Below are 18,656 nucleotides of genomic sequence, written 5' to 3'. Positions count from 1 at the left end.
AAAATAAATAAATAAATAAATAAAATCTTGGTTTACCTGAAAGCAAATTCTAACCCGTGCGCTTTTATTTGAGGTATAGACTTCTACTTCCGGGTCACGTTCCTTACATTTTTTTCTTCTTTCCATTCTTCTAAGCGAAACACAAATACCCCCAAAGCACAAATTGGTCCTTTTTGATAATTTTGATTTCTTGTTTTCGGTTTGTCGTTATTGACGACAAAGACAAAAGCCGGCCCTGAATTTTCCTTCTCGCTTTAAAACGAAAAAAAAAAAACTCTCTCTCTCTCTTTTTTTTTTTTTTTTTTTTTTTTTCCATTTTTGGCTCTCAGGAAACAAAAAGCGAGCTGCGCGAACATCGGACCAAACCGCTTTTATTCTGAAACTAACTTCTCCACAGGTATTCTGATTAAAGTTTTGTCGGGTTTGGGGAAAAGTTTTTGTGCCTTTACAGTTTAGCGAGGCTTTATTTGAAGAGCTTTTCTGTTATATAGATGCTTTTGAGAAAACTGATGAGAAATGAATGATGTGCGTATTTTTTATTTATTTAGTTTTCGTTTTTTAAAGCAAAAACTAAAGTCATCAAAAATCAAGTAGTTTAATAAGCATCAGGTGCAACTAAGCATAATGTGAGATGAGATCTGTGACCATGCTGTCTCACTGTGCAGAAAAGCTGTTTGGAGAATTTGCAAGCATGCTACTTCTTGTGTGTGTTTCATGTCCACACTTGTATTGGACCAGTCAGAAACTCTGATTTTATTCCTAAACAGTTTCATCTCTGAGGCATTTATTCATGGGGTTGGGTCTATTGTCTCGCTTGACGACCCACATGTTTCCCTCAACGTGGCATGTTGAATAGAAGCAGCAAAGCACCCCCACGACGGATAACCTCCACCTCCATGCATGTTTTCTTTTGGGGGATTCTGTGTTTGGTGGGGGTCGGGACCCCCCACGTCCTCCAAACACTCAAAAGTGTACTGAGTCATAAAGTCAGATAGCTGGCAGTGGTTTTCTTCTTGCTGCAGATAGTAGAGTCATAAACACTGACCTTCGCTAAGGTGAGAGAGGCCTGAGGGACCCTTTGATGGTCACTTGTTGTTGTCTTGCTTTTGGGGGAACTTTGGTAACTTTGCCTGCTGTTTGTAGACAATGGGTTGGTCTGTCTCAAATATTCCGATTTTTAGGTCATTTTCTGCTCACACACCTATGATTTGTCTTAAAATGATTTTTTTTCTCATAAATTTGAACCTTTATAATATTTCCGTTTAAGGTTTAGCTTTGTATACATTTCAGAACTCCTTTTGTTTTTGCACGATTAAATCTGAGGTAATGTTTGAACATGAATCCTGATTCACTTTTATTATACAAATCAGTAAAAATTTCAGGCTTTCATCTTAAATGATTTTTGAGATATTTATGTTTAAACATTGAGTGATATATACATTCAAACTTTGGACCACAACGTTTTAGGCTCATCAGAGATGGGCGAGCAGGAGGCCCATGATGATCTTAGATGGAGGGGCCCTAATGCCTCTTACTGTGGGCATGTGGAGGGTCTCAGTGCCTTACAAATGTCTTTGTAACCTTTCATAGACTGATTATTTTAAATAAAGCTTCCCCCAGTCACTCAGAAATCCCTGTGATTTTTGTCACAATGTGCTACTGGTGAGAACTTCTCACCAGAAGTTGTCTAAAGGGCGTCCTTTTGAAAAAAGTCTGTTTACTGAACAGGGCTGTTACCAGTCAGGCCTGGGTGTGTCTTCCAGCTTAGCTAGTCAAATTAAAACAGGTTGGTAGTATTTTGGATTGAGCAACTAAGTAGGTGTGTGGGTACTTTTTTATTTTTTGTAGTCAAACCGTTTCCTGCCACGTGCAGTGTTTTTCTCTCTTGCTGTTTATTGCAGGTGATCCCTGCACCCGATTATATTTAGTCAAGCTGTGTGAGTGAGCGGTGGAAGGGGGCAGGATCAGGAACAGTAGTCTATAAAACCAGTGGATTTACTCGGGCTCCCATGAGAAGACAGTGAAGGAAGAGCACTCTACTTTTCTTTCCCCCCTCTCATCAAGGCCACCTGTCTGCCCGGTCCCTCTGGAAACATGTCTGAGGACCTCCAACCAACCGTGGACCCCACAAAGATGGGGGTCGGACGATCCATCGCCGTGCTGACGTCAGGAGGAGACGCTCAGGGTAAGCAGAGGAATGAGGCTTTGCTTTATTTTGAGCATAAAATGATTCTCAGTGGAGGGTAGAAGAACGATCAGACAGCATCTTCTCCTGATGTGTCTGATCACTGAATCCCAGCAAGCTGTTGAAGTCCTAGTTTCTCTTTGTCTCGTGGATGCTAATAGAGTATCATTTTATGCTCTCACTGCACAGCATTTTAAATAAGATCAGAAGCCAGAGAATATAAAGGGCTAGCAACATTTTTTCCAGTGCTGAATGACAGCTGTCAGAGGCCGACGGAGTTTTGGCTGCAAGTGCCATTTGAAGTCCAGAACATGATAGGAGGATTACATCTTGGATTAACTCCACCATCAATGCCTAATGTTACACTGCTCGTAATGTCTCAGAGTAGAAGTGTGGTGGGGGTTAAAACTGGATGAACTCAGATTGTTTAAAGGTTCAAGTCCAAGGTGTTATTATCATTGCTTTTATTCAAGTAGAATAATGTGGACTACGTGAGGATCACAGTGAATATGAAACACTAATTAAAAACTTTTCTCTTTCTCTCTATTTTTTGTTTTGCTTCTCCTGTGAATCCTTCTGGAGCTTTATCTGCCTCTTCTTCCCCTTGTGTGTTCCCTTATTTTACATATTTGGAGCTAATCTTAGTGGCAGTGACCTTTTTCTGGTATGGACAAGAGAAACACCCCCAACCACAGCTGCTGTCTATTGAAACAAGAGCTGCAACATGCCAACAGCCACAACACAAAGTCCCACAGTGGCCTTTAGTGTGCCAAGATTATGCACAAGATGCACTTTTCCCTTATGGCTATTCTTGGCTTGACATGTGCCTGTGTGCACACTAAGTCACTTAAAGGTTAAGATAAGGCCCGACAGTGTTCGGGTGATATTTGATAGAAAGTTTGAAATGTTCAGTCATCACAGATCAGATCATTTGTGTGTTTTTAGGCATGAATGCAGCCGTGAGAGCCACAGTCAGAGTCGGCATCTACACTGGAGCCAAAGTCTACTTTGTCCATGAGGTATTTGAGCGGCATACAGGTGACATGTTGGCATCAGAATACAGCAATTAAATATAAGATGGAGACACATAGGAGAGAGTTTCCTGTTAAAGTCATGACAGAGGCCATCAGCTCAGGCCTGACGGTGTATGTTGTCATGTGTTGTAGGGCTACCAGGGCCTGGTGGATGGAGGAGAAAACATTTGTCTCGCTACATGGGAGAGTGTGTCTATGATGCTTCAGCTGGTGAGTGATATACAGCTGAATAAAGACCCGTATTTATTGTACCATGGAGAAGACTATTAAAAATGCCTTTTTTAATATATATTGTAGGCTCATTTCTATGTTAAGGATTAATATTTAAAGAGTCACCCTTGACAAAGAAATCAACAATTAACAGGCCAAAATTCATTCTGATCGGTTCATCTTTTGTCAGATTTTAGGATCCTAAGTCCATCCATCCATCCATCTTCATCCGCTTTGTCCGGGGCTGGGTCGCGGGGGCAGCAGCCTAAGCAAAGAGGCCCAGACCTCCCTCTCCCCAGCCACCTCCTCCAGCTTATCTGGGGGAATACCAAGGCGTTCCCAGGCCAGCCGAGAGATATAATCTCTCCAGCGTGTCCTGGGTCTGCCCCGGGGCCTCCTCCCGGTGGGACATGCCTGGAACACCTCACCCAGGAGGCACCCAGGGGGCATCCTTGTCAGATGCCCGAACCACCTCAGCTGGCTCCTTTCGATGTGGAGCAGCAGCTGCTCTACTCTGAGCCCCTCCCGGATGGCCGAACTTCTCACCCTATCTCCAAGGGAGAGGCCAGCCACCCTTCGGAGGAAGCTCATTTCTGCCGCTTGTATCCGCGATCTCGTTCTTTCGGTCACTACCCACAGCTCGTGGCCATAGGTGAGGGTAGGGACGTAGATCGACCGGTAAATTGAGAGCTTCGCTTTTACACTCAGCTCCCTCTTCACCACGACGGACCGGTGCAGCGTCCGCATTACTGCAGCTGCAGCCCCAATCTGTCTGTCGATCTCCGGCTCCCTTCTCCCATCACTCGCGAACAAGACCCCGAGATACTTGAACTCCTCCACTTGGGGCAGGAACTCATCCCCGACCCGGAGTGGGCACTCCACCCTTTTCCGGCTGAGAACCATGGCCTCAGATTTGGAGGTGCTGATCATCATTCCCGCTGCTTCACACTCGGCTGCGAACCGTTCCAGTGCGAGCTGGAGGCCTTCACCCGATGAAGCCAACAGAACCACATCATCTGCAAAAATCAGAGATGAGATTCTGAGGCCACCAAAGCGAAAGCCCTCCGCCACTTGGCTGCGCCTAGAAATCCTGTCCATAAAAATTATGAACAGAACCGGAGACAAAGGGCAGCCCTGGCGGAGCCCATCACCCACCGGGAACGAGTCCGACTTATTGCCGGCAATGCGAACCAAGGTCTTGCAACGGTTGTATAGGGATCGAATGGCCCGTAGCAATGGGCCAGACACCCCATATTCCCGCAACACCTCCCACAGGACACCCCGAGGGACACGGTCGAATGCCTTCTCCAAGTCCACAAAACACATGTAGACTGGTTGGGCAAACTCCCATGCACCCTCAAGTATCCTGGAGAGGATAAAGAGCTGGTCCAGTGTTCCGCGACCAGGACGAAAACCGCATTGTTCCTCCTGTATCCGAGGTTCGACTAACGGACGAACTCTCCTTTCCAGCACCCTGGCATAGACTTTCCCAGGGAGGCTGAGGAGTGTGATCCCCCTGTAGTTGGAACACACCCTCCAGTCCCCTTTCTTAAAGATGGGGACCACCACCCCGGTCTGCCAGTCCACAGGTACTGCCCCTGATCTCCACGCAACATTGCAGAGGCGTGTCAACCAGGACAGCCCTACAACGTCCAGAGCCTTCAGGAACTCGGGGCGGACCTCATCAACACCAGGGGCTCTGCCACCAAGGAGTTGTTTAACTGCCTCAGTGACCTCGCCCCCGGAAATTGGCGGGTCATTCCCCTCATCCCCAGACTCTGCTTCCTCCTCGGAAGACGTGTCAGTGGGATTAAGGAGGTCCTCGAAGTATTCCTTCCACCGCCTGACAATTTTCTCAGTCGACGTCAGCAGCGCTCCGCCAGCACTATACACAGTGCAGGTAGAGCACCGCTTTCCCCTCCTGAGACGTCTGACGGTTTGCCAGAATCTCTTCGAGGCAGTCTGAAAGTCTTTTTCCATGGCCTCTCCGAACTCCTCCCACACCCGAGTTTTTGCTTCAGCCACTGCCCGAGCCGCATTCCGCTTGGCCTGTCGATACCTGTCGGCTGCCTCCGGAGTCCCACAGGCTAACCAAGCCCGATAGGACTCCTTCTTCAGCCTGGTGGCTCCCTTCACCTCTGGTGTCCACCATTTGGTTCGGGGATTACCACCACGGCAGGCACCAACCACCTTGCGGCCGCAGCTCAATGCAGCAGCTTCGGCAATGGAGACGCTGAACATGGTCCATTCGGACTCAATGTCCCCAGTCTCCCTCGGAATGCTGTTGAAGCTCTGCCGGAGGTGTGCGTTGAAGATCTCGCGGACTGGGGCCTCTGCTAGACGTTCCCAGTACACCCTCACTACGCGTTTAGGTGCACCAGGTCTGTCCAGCGTCTTCCCCCGCCACCTGATCCAACTCACCACCAGGTGGTGATCAGTTGACAGCTCAGCCCCTCTCTTTACCCGAGTGTCCAGAACATATGGTCGCAGGTCTGCTGATACGATTACAAAATCGATCATCGACCTACGGCCTAGAGCGTCCTGGTGCCACGTGCACTTATGGACACTCTTATGTTCGAACAGGGTGTTCGTTATGGCCAAACTGTGATTAGCACAGAAGTCCAATAACAAAGCACCGCTCGGGTTCAGATCAGGGAGGCCGTTCCTCCCAATCACGCCCCTCCAGGTCTCGCTGTCGTTACCCACGTGAGCATTGAAGTCTCCCAGCAGGACAACAGAGTCTCCAGGTGGAGCACCCTCCAGCACCCCGCCCAGGGACTCTAAGAAGGCTGGGTACTCTGAACTGCCACTTGGCGCATACGCGCAGATGACAGTCAGGACCCGTTCCCCGACCCTAAGGCGCAGGGAACAAACCCTCTCGTCCACCGGGAAAAACCCCAACGTACCAGCAGCAAGCCGAGGGGATACTAGGATACCCACCCCAGTCCGCCGCCTCTCACCAGGGGCAACTCCAGACTGAGACAGAGTCCAGCCCCTCTCCAGGAGACTGGTTCCAGAGCCCGAGCCATGTGTAGAGGTAAGCCCGACTATATCTAGCCGGTACCTCTCAACCTCACGCACTAACTCAGGCTCCTTCCCCACCAGAGAGGTGACATTCCATGTCCCTATTGCCAGTCTTGGCAGCCAGGGGTCAGTCCGCCAGGGCCTCCGCTCCTGGCCGCCACCCGGCACACAATGCACCCGACCCCTATGGCGCTTCCTGCGGGTGGTGGGCCTGCGGGAGGATGGGCCCATGTCTCCTCTTCGGGCTGTGCCCGGCCGGGCCCCATGGACTAAGGCCCGGCCACCAGACGCTCGCCCTCGGGCACCCTCCCCGGGCCTGGCTCCAGGGTGGGGCCCCGGTAACCCTATCCCGGGCAGGGTAAACTGTTCCCTCGGTGTCTTTTTCATAAGGGTCTTATGAATCGCTCTTTGTCTGGTCCCTCACCCAGGGCCAATTTGCCATGGGAGACACTACCAGGGGGCAAAAGCCCCCAGACAACATAGCCCCTGGGATCCCTGTGACACACAAACCCCTCCACCACGATAAGGTAGCGATTCCAGGAGGGGAGGATCCTAAGTTGAGTTTCTAATTACAATCAATGTTTATGCTGATAACAAAAGGAAGCAGATACATACCTAAAAAATGAAGGAGGGAGTTTGTCAGCCTCAGTCTGACTAATCTGCAAAACACTGCATCTACAAATTGTGGAAAAATGTTCCAGCAGCTACAATCCTATGTCAGACAAGAGCGGGACAACTTTCCTCTCCCAGAGGTTCCCCAGCTGGTCTCAGTTCCCAGATGTTTGCAGACTGTTGTTAAAAGAAGAGGGAATGCCACACAGTGGTAAACTTGATCCTGTCCCAACTTTTCTGACATGCTTTGCTGTCATCAAATTCAAAATGAGCTAATATTTTTCTTAAAATATAAAATTTTCCCACTTTAAACATCTGATATATTTTCTGTGTTCTATTGTGAATAAAATATGCATTTATGAGATTTTCTAATCAGTGGATTCTGTTTTTATTTACCTTTTTTTGCAGCATCGCAACTTCTATGGAAGTGGGTTTGTGGTAACAAATGGATGCTTCTGTAAATGCTTCTGATATCACAACAAGCTGAGTGATGACATTAAACAAGTGACTCTGCCCTGTGATTTAAGGATCGTGGTAATACTGAACGGCATCATTCATAGTTATTTGTCTAAATACAGCAGTCTGGCAAGGAGTGACACACTGACATTTATGAAGTGTGTGTGAATGGCAGCAGAGGCTGCGGCAGATTTCTAAGATATCGTCTTTACTCGTGATGCAACCTCACTCCATGGGAATCCAGGCCACCCTAATGAGCTGTTATAAAGCTGACCCGATGATATCTAACTGTTATGGAAAACACTGTTGGGTTAATTGTCTGTCAATGCTGCATTAACGTTTTCAAAGCCAGTTATAAAAGCTTCTCCTCTTCCTGTGTTAGGGTGGTACTGTCATCGGCAGCGCTCGCTGCAAGGACTTCAGAACCAGAGACGGTCGTATGAAGGCCGCCTGCAACCTGGTGAAGCTGGGCATCACCAACCTGTGTGTAATCGGTGGAGACGGCAGTCTGACGGGAGCCAACGAGTTCAGGACCGAGTGGAGCGGGCTGCTGGTTGATCTGGTCCGAGCAGGTAAAGAGACAAACGAGGCTGCGAGAATCGTGAATGTGTCAAATCTTTCAGCCTCGTCTTTTTGTGTCTGACTAAATCTGTCTGTCCTCGTCTCTCTTCCAAGATTAGCTTCTAATTCATCACAAAAAGACGGGGTAGGGGAAAATAATGAAAAGCATGTGCATTCACTAGGAATATACAGTGGTGTGCTTTGTTTTGACCACTAAAAACTAAATTTGGGGACGTTTCCAAAATGCTGCATAAAGTTTAAATTTATAAGTTAAAGCCTCAGTCACACAACTCATACAAGCTCCAGTAAGGGCTAAATAACTGAATTTTACATTTTTTTCCACTCACTATGTGGTTGGCAATAAGCATTTTACCCTAGCAACCAGTAGATACCAAGGGGTTGACAACCAGTCTCTAGGCCTGTGCGTCTGAGGCTGCAAGAAAGAAAGATAAGAATAAACTTTATTGTTCCACTTGGAAATTTGTCTTGGACAAACGGCGCTAAACATAGCTGCATTCGCCTAATGAAAACCATGAAAATTAAAAAGGGGGATAAAAACAAACAAACCAATGTTTGTATCATCAGATTATGTATCATGTCTGCAGGTAAGATCACTGAGGAAGAAGCTAAGAAATCGTCCCACCTCAATATTGTTGGCATGGTCGGCTCAATCGACAATGACTTCTGCGGCACTGACATGACCATCGGTACTGACTCGGCACTGCACCGCATCATTGAGGTGGTGGATGCCATCACCACGACTGCACAGAGGTCAGACCCCACTGTGCATTCAAAAAGTGAATCTGTCAACCAAACTAATAGTTTGCACATATGTACAGGTAGAAAACTCTAGAAAAAAATGGACGTATCGCCTTTCTTATGCCTGTCAGTTTATAGTGGATATACTGATTCTGCATATTCATTTTTTTCAAAATCCACAGCCACCAGAGGACATTTATCCTGGAAGTGATGGGCAGACACTGTGGGTCAGTACTCTATCTGTGTGTGTGTCATTAGACTGAGAGACTATTATATTTGCGTGACTTATTTATTCTCATTCATGTGTGCAACAAGTAGTTACAGTGCATAACATAACGAACTCTCTCCAGTTACAGTCTTCTTATTAATATGATGCTGGTGCACAAATGACCTGAATGCCTCTGTATTGTTTGTGTCAGTGGACTGGTGGGATCTTGTGACTGTCAAAGAGGTTTTGTGATTTAAAAGTACAGCCGAAAAAACATGTTCCTGTGGCTACGTCTATGAATCAGGCTGCTTAACCGTTTGTGTTTGCACACATGCGTGCAGTTACCTGGCCCTGGTGACGGCTCTCGCCTGTGGAGCTGACTGGGTGTTCATTCCCGAGATGCCGCCAGATGATGGCTGGGAGGACCACTTGTGCAGGAGGCTGTCAGACGTAAGTGTTTCTTCATTTGAAGATACCCACATCCTCTCTTTGCATGCATATTTGTACTTTTATCTCTGTTATTATTATTATTTTTTTACTTTAGCAAAGAGCCCGTGGATCTCGACTAAATGTGATCATTGTGGCCGAGGGCGCGATGTGCAAGGATGGCAAACCGATTACATCTGACCAGATCAAAAAGGTAAGCTGTATGGTTCTTACTATTGTGCGAGTATTATTGTAAGCTATGCTGACAGTATACTGAACAAAGAGCTGGATTTGTTTGTGTCCAGTTGGTAACTGACAGACTCGGCTTTGATACCCGCACCACTGTTCTTGGACACGTGCAGAGAGGAGGAACACCCTCTGCCTTCGACAGAATCCTGGTGAGTGTCCCAGTAAAACGCAGAGTAGAATCCACACAGTACACAGCTCTACTTCTGCCTCTACTGAGGCTCCTGACTCCTGAGGAGTGTACTATGAAGTAAGAATTAATGGAGTAGTAAACCATAATGAGCTAAAAGTCTGAGTTTCTTTAAAAAAGTAGCTTTTAAATGGCTAAATCACCATGGTAACTTACCTTGAACACGTAACCTGGTCTGGAGAAGGTTTAAAATCCTCTGGAAATGCAACATTTTTAATACATTTCTTTTATTTACAGCATATAAAGCAGGATATAGAGTCTCTGCTAGGAGAACCTGTTTTATATGTACAAGTTGTACAGAGGGTGCAGTCTGCAATAAAATAAACTTGAATTATTTTACTCCTCTGTGCACTAAATCACCACATTAACAGTTTTCTGCAGCATTAATTTCCTGTCTTATTTGTAACAGTGTGTTTACATTTTACTGTAATATTTTATCTTTTTATCTTTATATATTTGTAGTCACCATTTCATTATCATCATCTGATAACATCTGTGAGTGGAGTAGGTGACGCTCATAGGGATCATTTTATACAGAAGAGTCATATAATCCGCGAAGCACCTGTTTTTATTAGATGCGCATGAACGAAGCCTGAAGGGCTGAACTGGGTCAAGAAAGCTAACGGAAAGAAAGCCTAGCTGTGTTGAACTTTCTTCGTAGTACACCCTCTGGTGAACTGGCTCTGTTGGTTTACTCTAGGGCAGCAGGATGGGAGTGGAGGCGGTGATGGCATTGCTGGAGGCCACCCCAGACACTCCCGCCTGTGTGGTCACCCTGTCGGGGAATCAAGCCGTCAGATTGCCGCTCATGGAGTGCGTGCAAGTGGTACGTCAGAGTATTTTCACCCAAGGAAAAAGATGATTAGTGTGTTGCTTTGCCTGTTCTGAGGGATATCCACTAACACTACAATGACTTTACGCTTTACAGACAAAAGAAGTGACTGCTGCCATGGCTCAGGGCAGATTTGACGATGCCATCAAGCTCAGAGGAAAGTACGTGTTTCACAGAGAGTATTAGCAATAAAACATTTAAGTGATCGACTAACTTTGCATAACTATGGAGCCTGAATTGTGCAGCTTCAGGCTCTGCCAATGTCATCTGCTCTGTGGGCTGAACAAATTAGACATTAGATGGCACATGCAATCAATTAAAAAACTTTAAAGTAAAACTTGCAATACCATTTAAATATTAAGTAATGCCTAATAACAAAAAGGAAAAATCATTAAAATACTGACTACAATAATTTTATATTGTTTATTCTGACTAAACACTGTAAAAGTCTAACAGCTGAGCCGTATTTTTAATCTAGCTAATAACCCACTAACCCTCCTTTATGATGTGTAGGAGTTTTGAAAACAACTGGAATACGTACAAGCTGCTGGCTCACATCAATCCTCCAGATACTAAGGTGAGCGACCTTCACCTTCTAAACCAGACTCGTCCTGACTCCCTGTTGTTACTGAATCATGTTTAAGGACCTTCAGCTGTCTCATTGTGTCCATCTGTCGCTGGCAGAGTAACATCAATGTGGCCATTATGAATATCGGCGCCCCCTGTGCTGGTATGAACGCTGCCGTGCGTGCAGCGGTGAGGATGGGCATCATCCAGGGTCACTCCATGCTGGCAGTCCATGAAGGTTTCGACGGTCTGGCTCAAGGACAGGTAATAATTTTTTTGGTAATCTGTTATCCTTTTAAACCAGAGAACCAGTGTCACACGTGCAAGAATCTTCTTCCTACTTCGGTTACGAAGACTAGAACTGCTTTTTGTTGCCTCTGGTGTTTTGTTCCCTGTCAGATCAAAAAATATGAGCATAAAACATCCATCAAACAGCGACGACAACTGTTATGTTATCACACGTGGTGGTCACAATGGCAAGATATTAAGTATGAATGGCGACATACATGCAAGACATAAAAAGGCTAACAAAGCACTGAAAACACATGTTAGAAGAAAGATCAATGTGTACTTTAATGAGCACCACCAAACTGGGAGGTGGTTCCACAGAAGAGGGCCTGAAAACTAAGGGCTCGGCCTCCCATTCTACTTTTAAATACTCCAAGAATCACAAATAAGCCCCCAGTCTGAGAATAAACTGCTCTTGTAGGATAATTATGGGGCCTGATTATGTATGTGAGGAGAAGGATTTAAAAAAATATCCCTACATTGTTGTTGTTGTTGTTAACTGCTGTTATTAACAACCAGTGTTCTTGCTTGTAGCATCAGAGAGAGAGAGAAGTTGCTGTGGTGAAGTTGTTGACTGGACTCAGTGTGTGTGTGTGTGCGTGTGTGCGTGTGTGTGTGTGTGTGTGTGTGTGTGTGTGTGTGTGTGTGTGTGTGTGTGTGTGTGCGTGTGTGTGTGTGCGCGCGCGTGTGTGTGTGTGTGGCATTAGTTGGTTCAGTTGTTGTTCAGTTGATTAGCTCGGAATTTATATTGGGAGCAATATAAACGCCCCTGTACCCATGAAATTGGAGCTATTCCCATTGAAGCCCTTTTTGCATCTATGTGTCACGTAAAGAAAAAAAAAACAAAAACGGGCCTTTCAAAATAAAAGACCTCTGCTTCTCTTCTGTTTTTATTGGGTGGGGTCAAATGCAGATACATGCTTTCAAATAATTCAAGTAAGTCATTGCTTTCATGTGTGAGTACTGTACTTTGTCTTCCAATAGTTATAAGTGTTTTACTTTTATTATATAAGCTCAGTTAGATCTTCCTGTTCACTACAGATCGAGCCCATTATCTGGACTTCTGTGAGTGGCTGGACTGGAAAAGGAGGTTCAATGTTGGGCACCAAGAGGTAAAAATATGCATTTTTGTTTCTTTGATTTTATATTTGGAAAATAAACATGTATCCTGTATTCCCGAAGAACTCTTCCAGGCAAAAGGTTGGAGGAGATCAGCCAGAACATCGCCAAATTCAACATCCACGCTTTGGTGATCATTGGCGGCTTTGAGGTAAGAAGTGGCAGAAGGCTTTGTTTCTCTTCTGCTCATTCAAAGTGAGCAGAAGTTCCTGAAACTAGAAGCACAGAAAAAAAAATGAATCTGCGTCTCCTCTTTTGCTGCAGGCGTATGTTGGAGGCCTTGAGCTGGTGCAGGCTAGGGAGAAATATGAGGAAATGTGCATTCCCATTGTGGTTATCCCTGCCACCGTATCCAACAACGTCCCTGGCTCTGACTTTAGCATCGGCGCTGACACTGCCCTGAACACCATCACCTCCGTTAGTGGCTGAACAGCAAATATATATGCACATGCACAAACATAAATTAAAAAGGAAGCAGTTTATCTTTTACTTTCTGGTTTGTTTCTCTGCAGACCTGTGACAGGATCAAGCAGTCTGCAGCAGGCACCAAGCGCCGCGTGTTTATCGTTGAGACTATGGGTGGATACTGTGGCTACTTAGCCACCATGGCAGGTCTGGCTGCTGGGGCTGATGCCGCTTACATCTTTGAGGAAAAATTCGACATTAAAGATCTGGAGGTGAGCTGAAAGTCGGTGAAGAAGAGGGCATGGCCATCAAGTGTGAGTTGCTTGAAGTGACTGTCTTAAGAGGGCAGTTTCTTCCTGAGGACAGAAACATAATGAATTCGTTGTGTTGCACTCTTTTGGTTTCAGTTTTCTGTCTTTAAAGTTTATGGAGTCTGAAAAGTAATTAGGTGAACTTTTGCTCACAGGCGAACGTCCAGCACATGGTGGAGAAGATGAAGACAACAGTGAAGAGAGGTCTGGTGCTCAGGTAGGTTTTGTTCTGGCAGGGAAAAGAAATGAAGTGCAACAGGAAGAAGGTAAATACCTGGTATAAAACCAGTAATCTGGTTAACTGCTACTGAGTAAATCTTCGGAATATCCAGTTGTTGTAACCCTCTAGTCATTGTGAATCACTGATTTAGCAGAGCATCAATCACAAACTCACAGCGAGTGCTTCAATTTTCTGTAGTACAAACACCAAAAACTCAGGATATTCAAAACAATAAGAACCCAGGAGACGAGTTCTTTTATACAACAGGCAATTTTAACTGAAAGCATGTCATTTCAAAATAGGAAAGTGACGGTTTAAATAATAAAACTAGTAAAGAATTTTATTTATCTGCTCTAGTTTGATTGGCTCACTGTCATAGTTGAATTCAAATGAGCCATTATTACACCTTTACAATGTCTGCTGTGAACAGGACCCATAATTCATGCTCTGAAACCAGATAAAAGTCCATTTATTTTCAGGCAACAGCAGAATAATTTACTGTTCATTGTTCAAAAGGAATGAAAGCTGCAATTCCAACTACACGACTGATTTCATCTTCAACCTGTACTCAGAGGAGGGAAAAGGCATCTTTGACTGCCGTAAGAATGTCCTTGGACACATGCAGCAGGTGTGTTCATGAGGGGAAATGTCCAAACGCAATAATTGGTTTGCTCCTCATTTTTCTGTGATTTATTCTAACTGCGTGTCCTCTACCAACTGCAGGGCGGCACTCCTACACCCTTCGACAGAAACTTTGGCACAAAGATGGGTGCCAAGGCAGTTCTGTGGCTTACTGACAAACTGAAGGAGTGCTATAGGCATGGTATGTGCACTTAAAGCCAAACTCTGTGTTATATATGATGAAATATGCCGTTGTTTAAAGTTTTGAAGTAAAGTTTCTTGAATCTGATATATTTATATGTAGAGTTAATTTCATGTTGTAAAGTCATAGCAAAGAAAAAGTACACCTTCTGTCAGTTATAAGTCTGTACATATCAAAATTAACCTTAAAATTTGGTTAATAAAACATACGATAAACAGCAACTCATGACCTGTTACATCATCTTGGGATTTATTTGACAAATGTGTGAAAAAGAAGGTAAATAGCAGCCAGTTGCTGCCAATCTTGCACTTGATTAACTGATCATCTTTAAGTGTGAGCACTTCTATAAAAGCAGAGCTTTTGGCAGTTTTCTGCTCTGCAGCATTCAAATGTGTGTTAACATGACGCCAAGGAGGAAAGACATCAGCAGAGCTGTTAGAGGAGCAACTGCTGCTGCCCATCAGTCAGATAAAGTCCATCATTCTACAGTGAGGATTGCTCTCCAGTGGAGATCACTCAGAAAAGCTCCCAGTATTTCCATGAGTGGATGTTCCAGCAAATTCACCCCAAGGTCAGACCATGCAATCCTCAGAGAAACTGCAAAAAACCCAAGTGCTACATTTCAGACTCTATAGGCCTCAGTTAGCACGTTAAATGATGACTTGGATTTGCAAAATTGCTTCTAAACAAACCACAAAACCCCTAGAACAATGTCCTTTTGAAAGACATGACCAAAGAGGGAGATATTTGGCCATAATACCCAGTGCTGTGTTTGGTCAGAAGAGACACTTCATATCAGCGGTCAAGCACGGTGGTGATTTCAGCTTGTTTTGCAGCCACAGGATCAGGGCACCTCTCTATTGAAGTATTCTACAGTTAAATGTGAGGCCATCTGTGTGACAGCTAAAGCTGGGCTGAAACTAGCTCGCACAACAGGACAATGATCTCAGTCACACCAGCTAATCTACAACACAATAGCTGGAAAAGAAAAGAATCAAGGTGGTGCAATAGTCTAGTCAAGGTCCAGAGCTGCCATAAATATGTGGACATTAGAAAGACTGATACAGTGATACATAAAACTGCTGTACAACGGGGTGAGCTTTAGTTTTTCAAACAATGCTTCTGCTTTTTAATTTAGTTTTGGTTAAATAAACAATGAAACTGTGAAATTGTTCACAGAAACTGAAAAGGGTGCTGTTTTTAAAGCTGCTGAAGACCAGATGATTGTTTTTACGTTCAATGCTCTAATATGTAAAAGCTTCCAAGTGGCCGAGCCAAACATTGACAACAATCGTGTAGCAGATCTACGTCATGTTTTGTCATTCTAAATGTACATTTTTCATACATAATCATATGTTATGAATATTCCTTTCAGTAAGTCATGTGGAATGTGAATCATGAATTAGTTAATCAGTTTGTCTTTGGGGCTTTTAGGTCGTATCTTTGCTAACACAGCAGACTCCGCTTGCGTGCTGGGAATGAGAAAAAGGGCACTCACCTTCCAACCTCTCGCTGAATTGAAGGAAGACACAGATTTTGAGTATGATATATATTTTCGAGCTCACATGTTGTAAGAATATAAGTACAATAACAAGCATCCGAGTGAATGATCCCTCCCATCTGTTGCAGGCGCCGCATCCCTAAGATACAGTGGTGGCTGAAAATCAGGCCCATCATGAAGATCTTGGCTAAATATGACATCAAACTGGACACCTCTGAACACGCCGACTTGGAGCATGTGATCAAGAAGAGTAGCTTTCTTGGGAAGTAGACGCCATCTGCTCCCTGTTAGTACGCAGTTGGACAGGGGGATTTTGTTCTTTTCCATAAACAAACTTGTGTTTTCTTGTTTAACCATCTGTCTGCCTCAGTAAAAGAGCTGCTATCTTTCCTGTCCTGATTGTTTGCTTCCTCTTTGTAGCCCTCCTCATCCTGAAAAGCTTTTCCTGAATACACAGTGCAGAAGAAAACAAGCCATTAAAGATGACTGATAATCCCCCCAAAACACTGTGTTGTTGGTGATTAATGCCAATTAATGTGATCTGTCCAGAGAAACTAGCAGACTAATTTTTAATTTACACTCTATTTTGGAAATGGTGTCTGATCAAAACCCATACAGCGAACACAGTGATTAAAAGTTTACATATTTAGCAACTGCGTGACCTGATGATCATCTAGACGTCATTTAGTGTTTTTGTTTTGTTTTTCCTTGTAGCCATAGTAAATTGTACCCGTTACACCTATACGTATGAATTTTAGGTCACTGGAAGCGCTGATATAATTACACCTAATGCATCTGAATTAGTAAGCCTCAATCACAAATCTTTAGAAAACGTCCTTTACTCCAAGAGGTTCTTGCCCCCGAAAATTTTGAACCCCAATTGAAAACCATTGATGTCTGGTAAAAGCAGCCAGCTATAATAACGTGATCCATCGGTACACATTCAGCCTCCTTTTCTTTATCCTGATTTTGAACAATACTTGAGCTGGGTGCAGCTAAAGATGGACTCATAGCGATCTGTTTAAATATCCTCTGCACATATTCAAACACAGATATATTATTCTCTGAATAAGCTCTGTTTGTATGGGTTTGTCATAAAAATAAATGTATGTAGAAAAAGCCATAACAAAAAGAGATTACCTATGTTTAACGAAGAACTGTGACTACAACTGAAGCAGCCTTTGTTTTGTTTTATTTGTTTTCAATAAATTTTGGTAAATTTTCTGGTAACAAATGTTATAACATGTTAATAAAAGCTTTGTTTACTGACTTATTCTTTTGAGGCACTTACTAATTTATGGTTTTGCTGAAATTCCCATATCGCTGTGATGATACATAGACTTGAAAAGAACAAATTTATATAGTGATTTATAGAACCCTGGCCTACTCGCTCGCCACTTTTTTAAGTACACACATTTAACTGCTTTTTAACATAAATAGCTAATCAGCCAGAGAAGCAACTTTAACCTCCTAAGACTTGAGCTCTTCCATGGCATGCATTTTTAATATTTCTTTGATATTTGGGCATATTGGGACCTCATGAATGTAAAAACAAAGAATTGCCAGATCTTTTTTTTTAACCTCATTTTTATTTCTGACAAAAATGAGATCCACATATGAGGACATTTGTTTTAAATTTTGATAGAACAGTGGCAGTAGAATGTCCTCCTAAGTGGATATCAGGCACTTGTAGAGAAATATTAGTGTTTTTAGGTCTAGACAATCCAAAATGTGATGTCCACATATGTGGACACAAGGTCCTAGGAGGTTAAATGTGATGTGGTTGTTTGTGTGGGGCTGTGTATGTCAAGAATTGCTGATCACATGTCTATGGTTTCCAGATAATGGTCTGAAAAAGAGAAAATATAAGTGAGCAGCAGTTCCCTGTGTGAAACTGCTTTGTTGATGTCAGAGGAGAATGGCCGCTTTGAGCTGATAGGAAGGCAACAGTCACTCAAATAACTATAAGTTAAAACCCAAATATGTGAAAGAGCATCTCTGAATGTATAACATGTCAAAACTTGAAGCAGATGGAGGCCACACCGAGTGCCACTCCTGCCAGCTAAGATCAGGAAACTGAGGCTAATTTGATAAAATGCAAGATTGTAAGAATCCTGATTGGTCTGATGAGTCAGAGCATTGATCCATTCTGCTTTGCACCAAGCTGTGTAGTGTGCGTCAAACTCAGGTTAAAATTCAGAAAATTCTGGGTTTTTCAGTAATGATATCTGAAAATCTTAGCAGGTCTCTGTGTCTTTTGTCAAGCACATGTTTGGGGCTGCACACAAATACCCCAAGTCCCTGAGTGCTTTGTTTTGAATGGTACATAAACACTGGAGCCATTCTCATTCACAATGTTGATAATCCAATTATGGATCCATAATTACCAGCATAATAGAATGTTACCTATCTTTGACAACCCATTTTCGGGTTAATGAAATTTATTTTAATCATCTGTTCCTGATTACATCTAGAGCAGGGTGCCAGGAAATCTGATTACGTCACAGCGCTCTCCTTTTTACTTCTGTTGCTGCCACACAAAAGGTCCCAAATCACTCATTATTCCTGCTGGTAATCAACAAACTGCCTTTTCACAATGTAATCAGCACAGTAACTGAAACTGAAAGCCTATACTTCAGAGAATTGCAGCAGGCTGGTGGCCTGTATATAAAGCTTATG

At 44.0% G+C, this 18,656-nt stretch overlaps 1 protein-coding gene across 2 annotated transcripts in view; it reads left to right on the top strand.

Moving 5' to 3' along the window:
- LOC308407089 (ATP-dependent 6-phosphofructokinase, muscle type-like) overlaps positions 1-17,246 on the top strand; it is a 29,518-nt gene extending 12,272 nt beyond the window's left edge. The window contains exons 14-35 of one of the 2 annotated variants that reach the window (XM_080898515.1): positions 2,065-2,185; positions 3,131-3,204; positions 3,352-3,429; positions 7,904-8,093; positions 8,688-8,853; positions 9,024-9,068; positions 9,391-9,499; positions 9,594-9,689; positions 9,781-9,873; positions 10,612-10,737; positions 10,840-10,904; positions 11,257-11,320; positions 11,428-11,574; positions 12,640-12,710; positions 12,781-12,868; positions 12,982-13,134; positions 13,230-13,394; positions 13,589-13,650; positions 14,170-14,281; positions 14,377-14,476; positions 15,911-16,016; positions 16,106-17,246. In XM_080898515.1, coding sequence (XP_080754641.1) covers positions 2,065-2,185; positions 3,131-3,204; positions 3,352-3,429; positions 7,904-8,093; positions 8,688-8,853; positions 9,024-9,068; positions 9,391-9,499; positions 9,594-9,689; positions 9,781-9,873; positions 10,612-10,737; positions 10,840-10,904; positions 11,257-11,320; positions 11,428-11,574; positions 12,640-12,710; positions 12,781-12,868; positions 12,982-13,134; positions 13,230-13,394; positions 13,589-13,650; positions 14,170-14,281; positions 14,377-14,476; positions 15,911-16,016; positions 16,106-16,247 — 2,373 coding nt within the window. In that variant the 3' untranslated portion in view covers positions 16,248-17,246. Of the gene's footprint in view, positions 1-2,064; positions 2,186-3,130; positions 3,224-3,351; positions 3,430-7,903; positions 8,094-8,687; positions 8,854-9,023; positions 9,069-9,390; positions 9,500-9,593; positions 9,690-9,780; positions 9,874-10,611; positions 10,738-10,839; positions 10,905-11,256; positions 11,321-11,427; positions 11,575-12,639; positions 12,711-12,780; positions 12,869-12,981; positions 13,135-13,229; positions 13,395-13,588; positions 13,651-14,169; positions 14,282-14,376; positions 14,477-15,910; positions 16,017-16,105 lie in introns of those variants that run through there. The other variant, XM_080898516.1, reaches the window with a different exon arrangement.
- The last annotated feature ends 1,410 nt before the right edge of the window (positions 17,247-18,656 follow it).

This window comes from Rhamphochromis sp. 'chilingali', assembly GCF_963969265.1.
Source record: "Rhamphochromis sp. 'chilingali' genome assembly, chromosome: 12".
Lineage (NCBI taxonomy): Eukaryota > Metazoa > Chordata > Actinopteri > Cichliformes > Cichlidae > Rhamphochromis > Rhamphochromis sp. 'chilingali'.
This window is presented reverse-complemented; position numbering and strand designations above follow the sequence as displayed.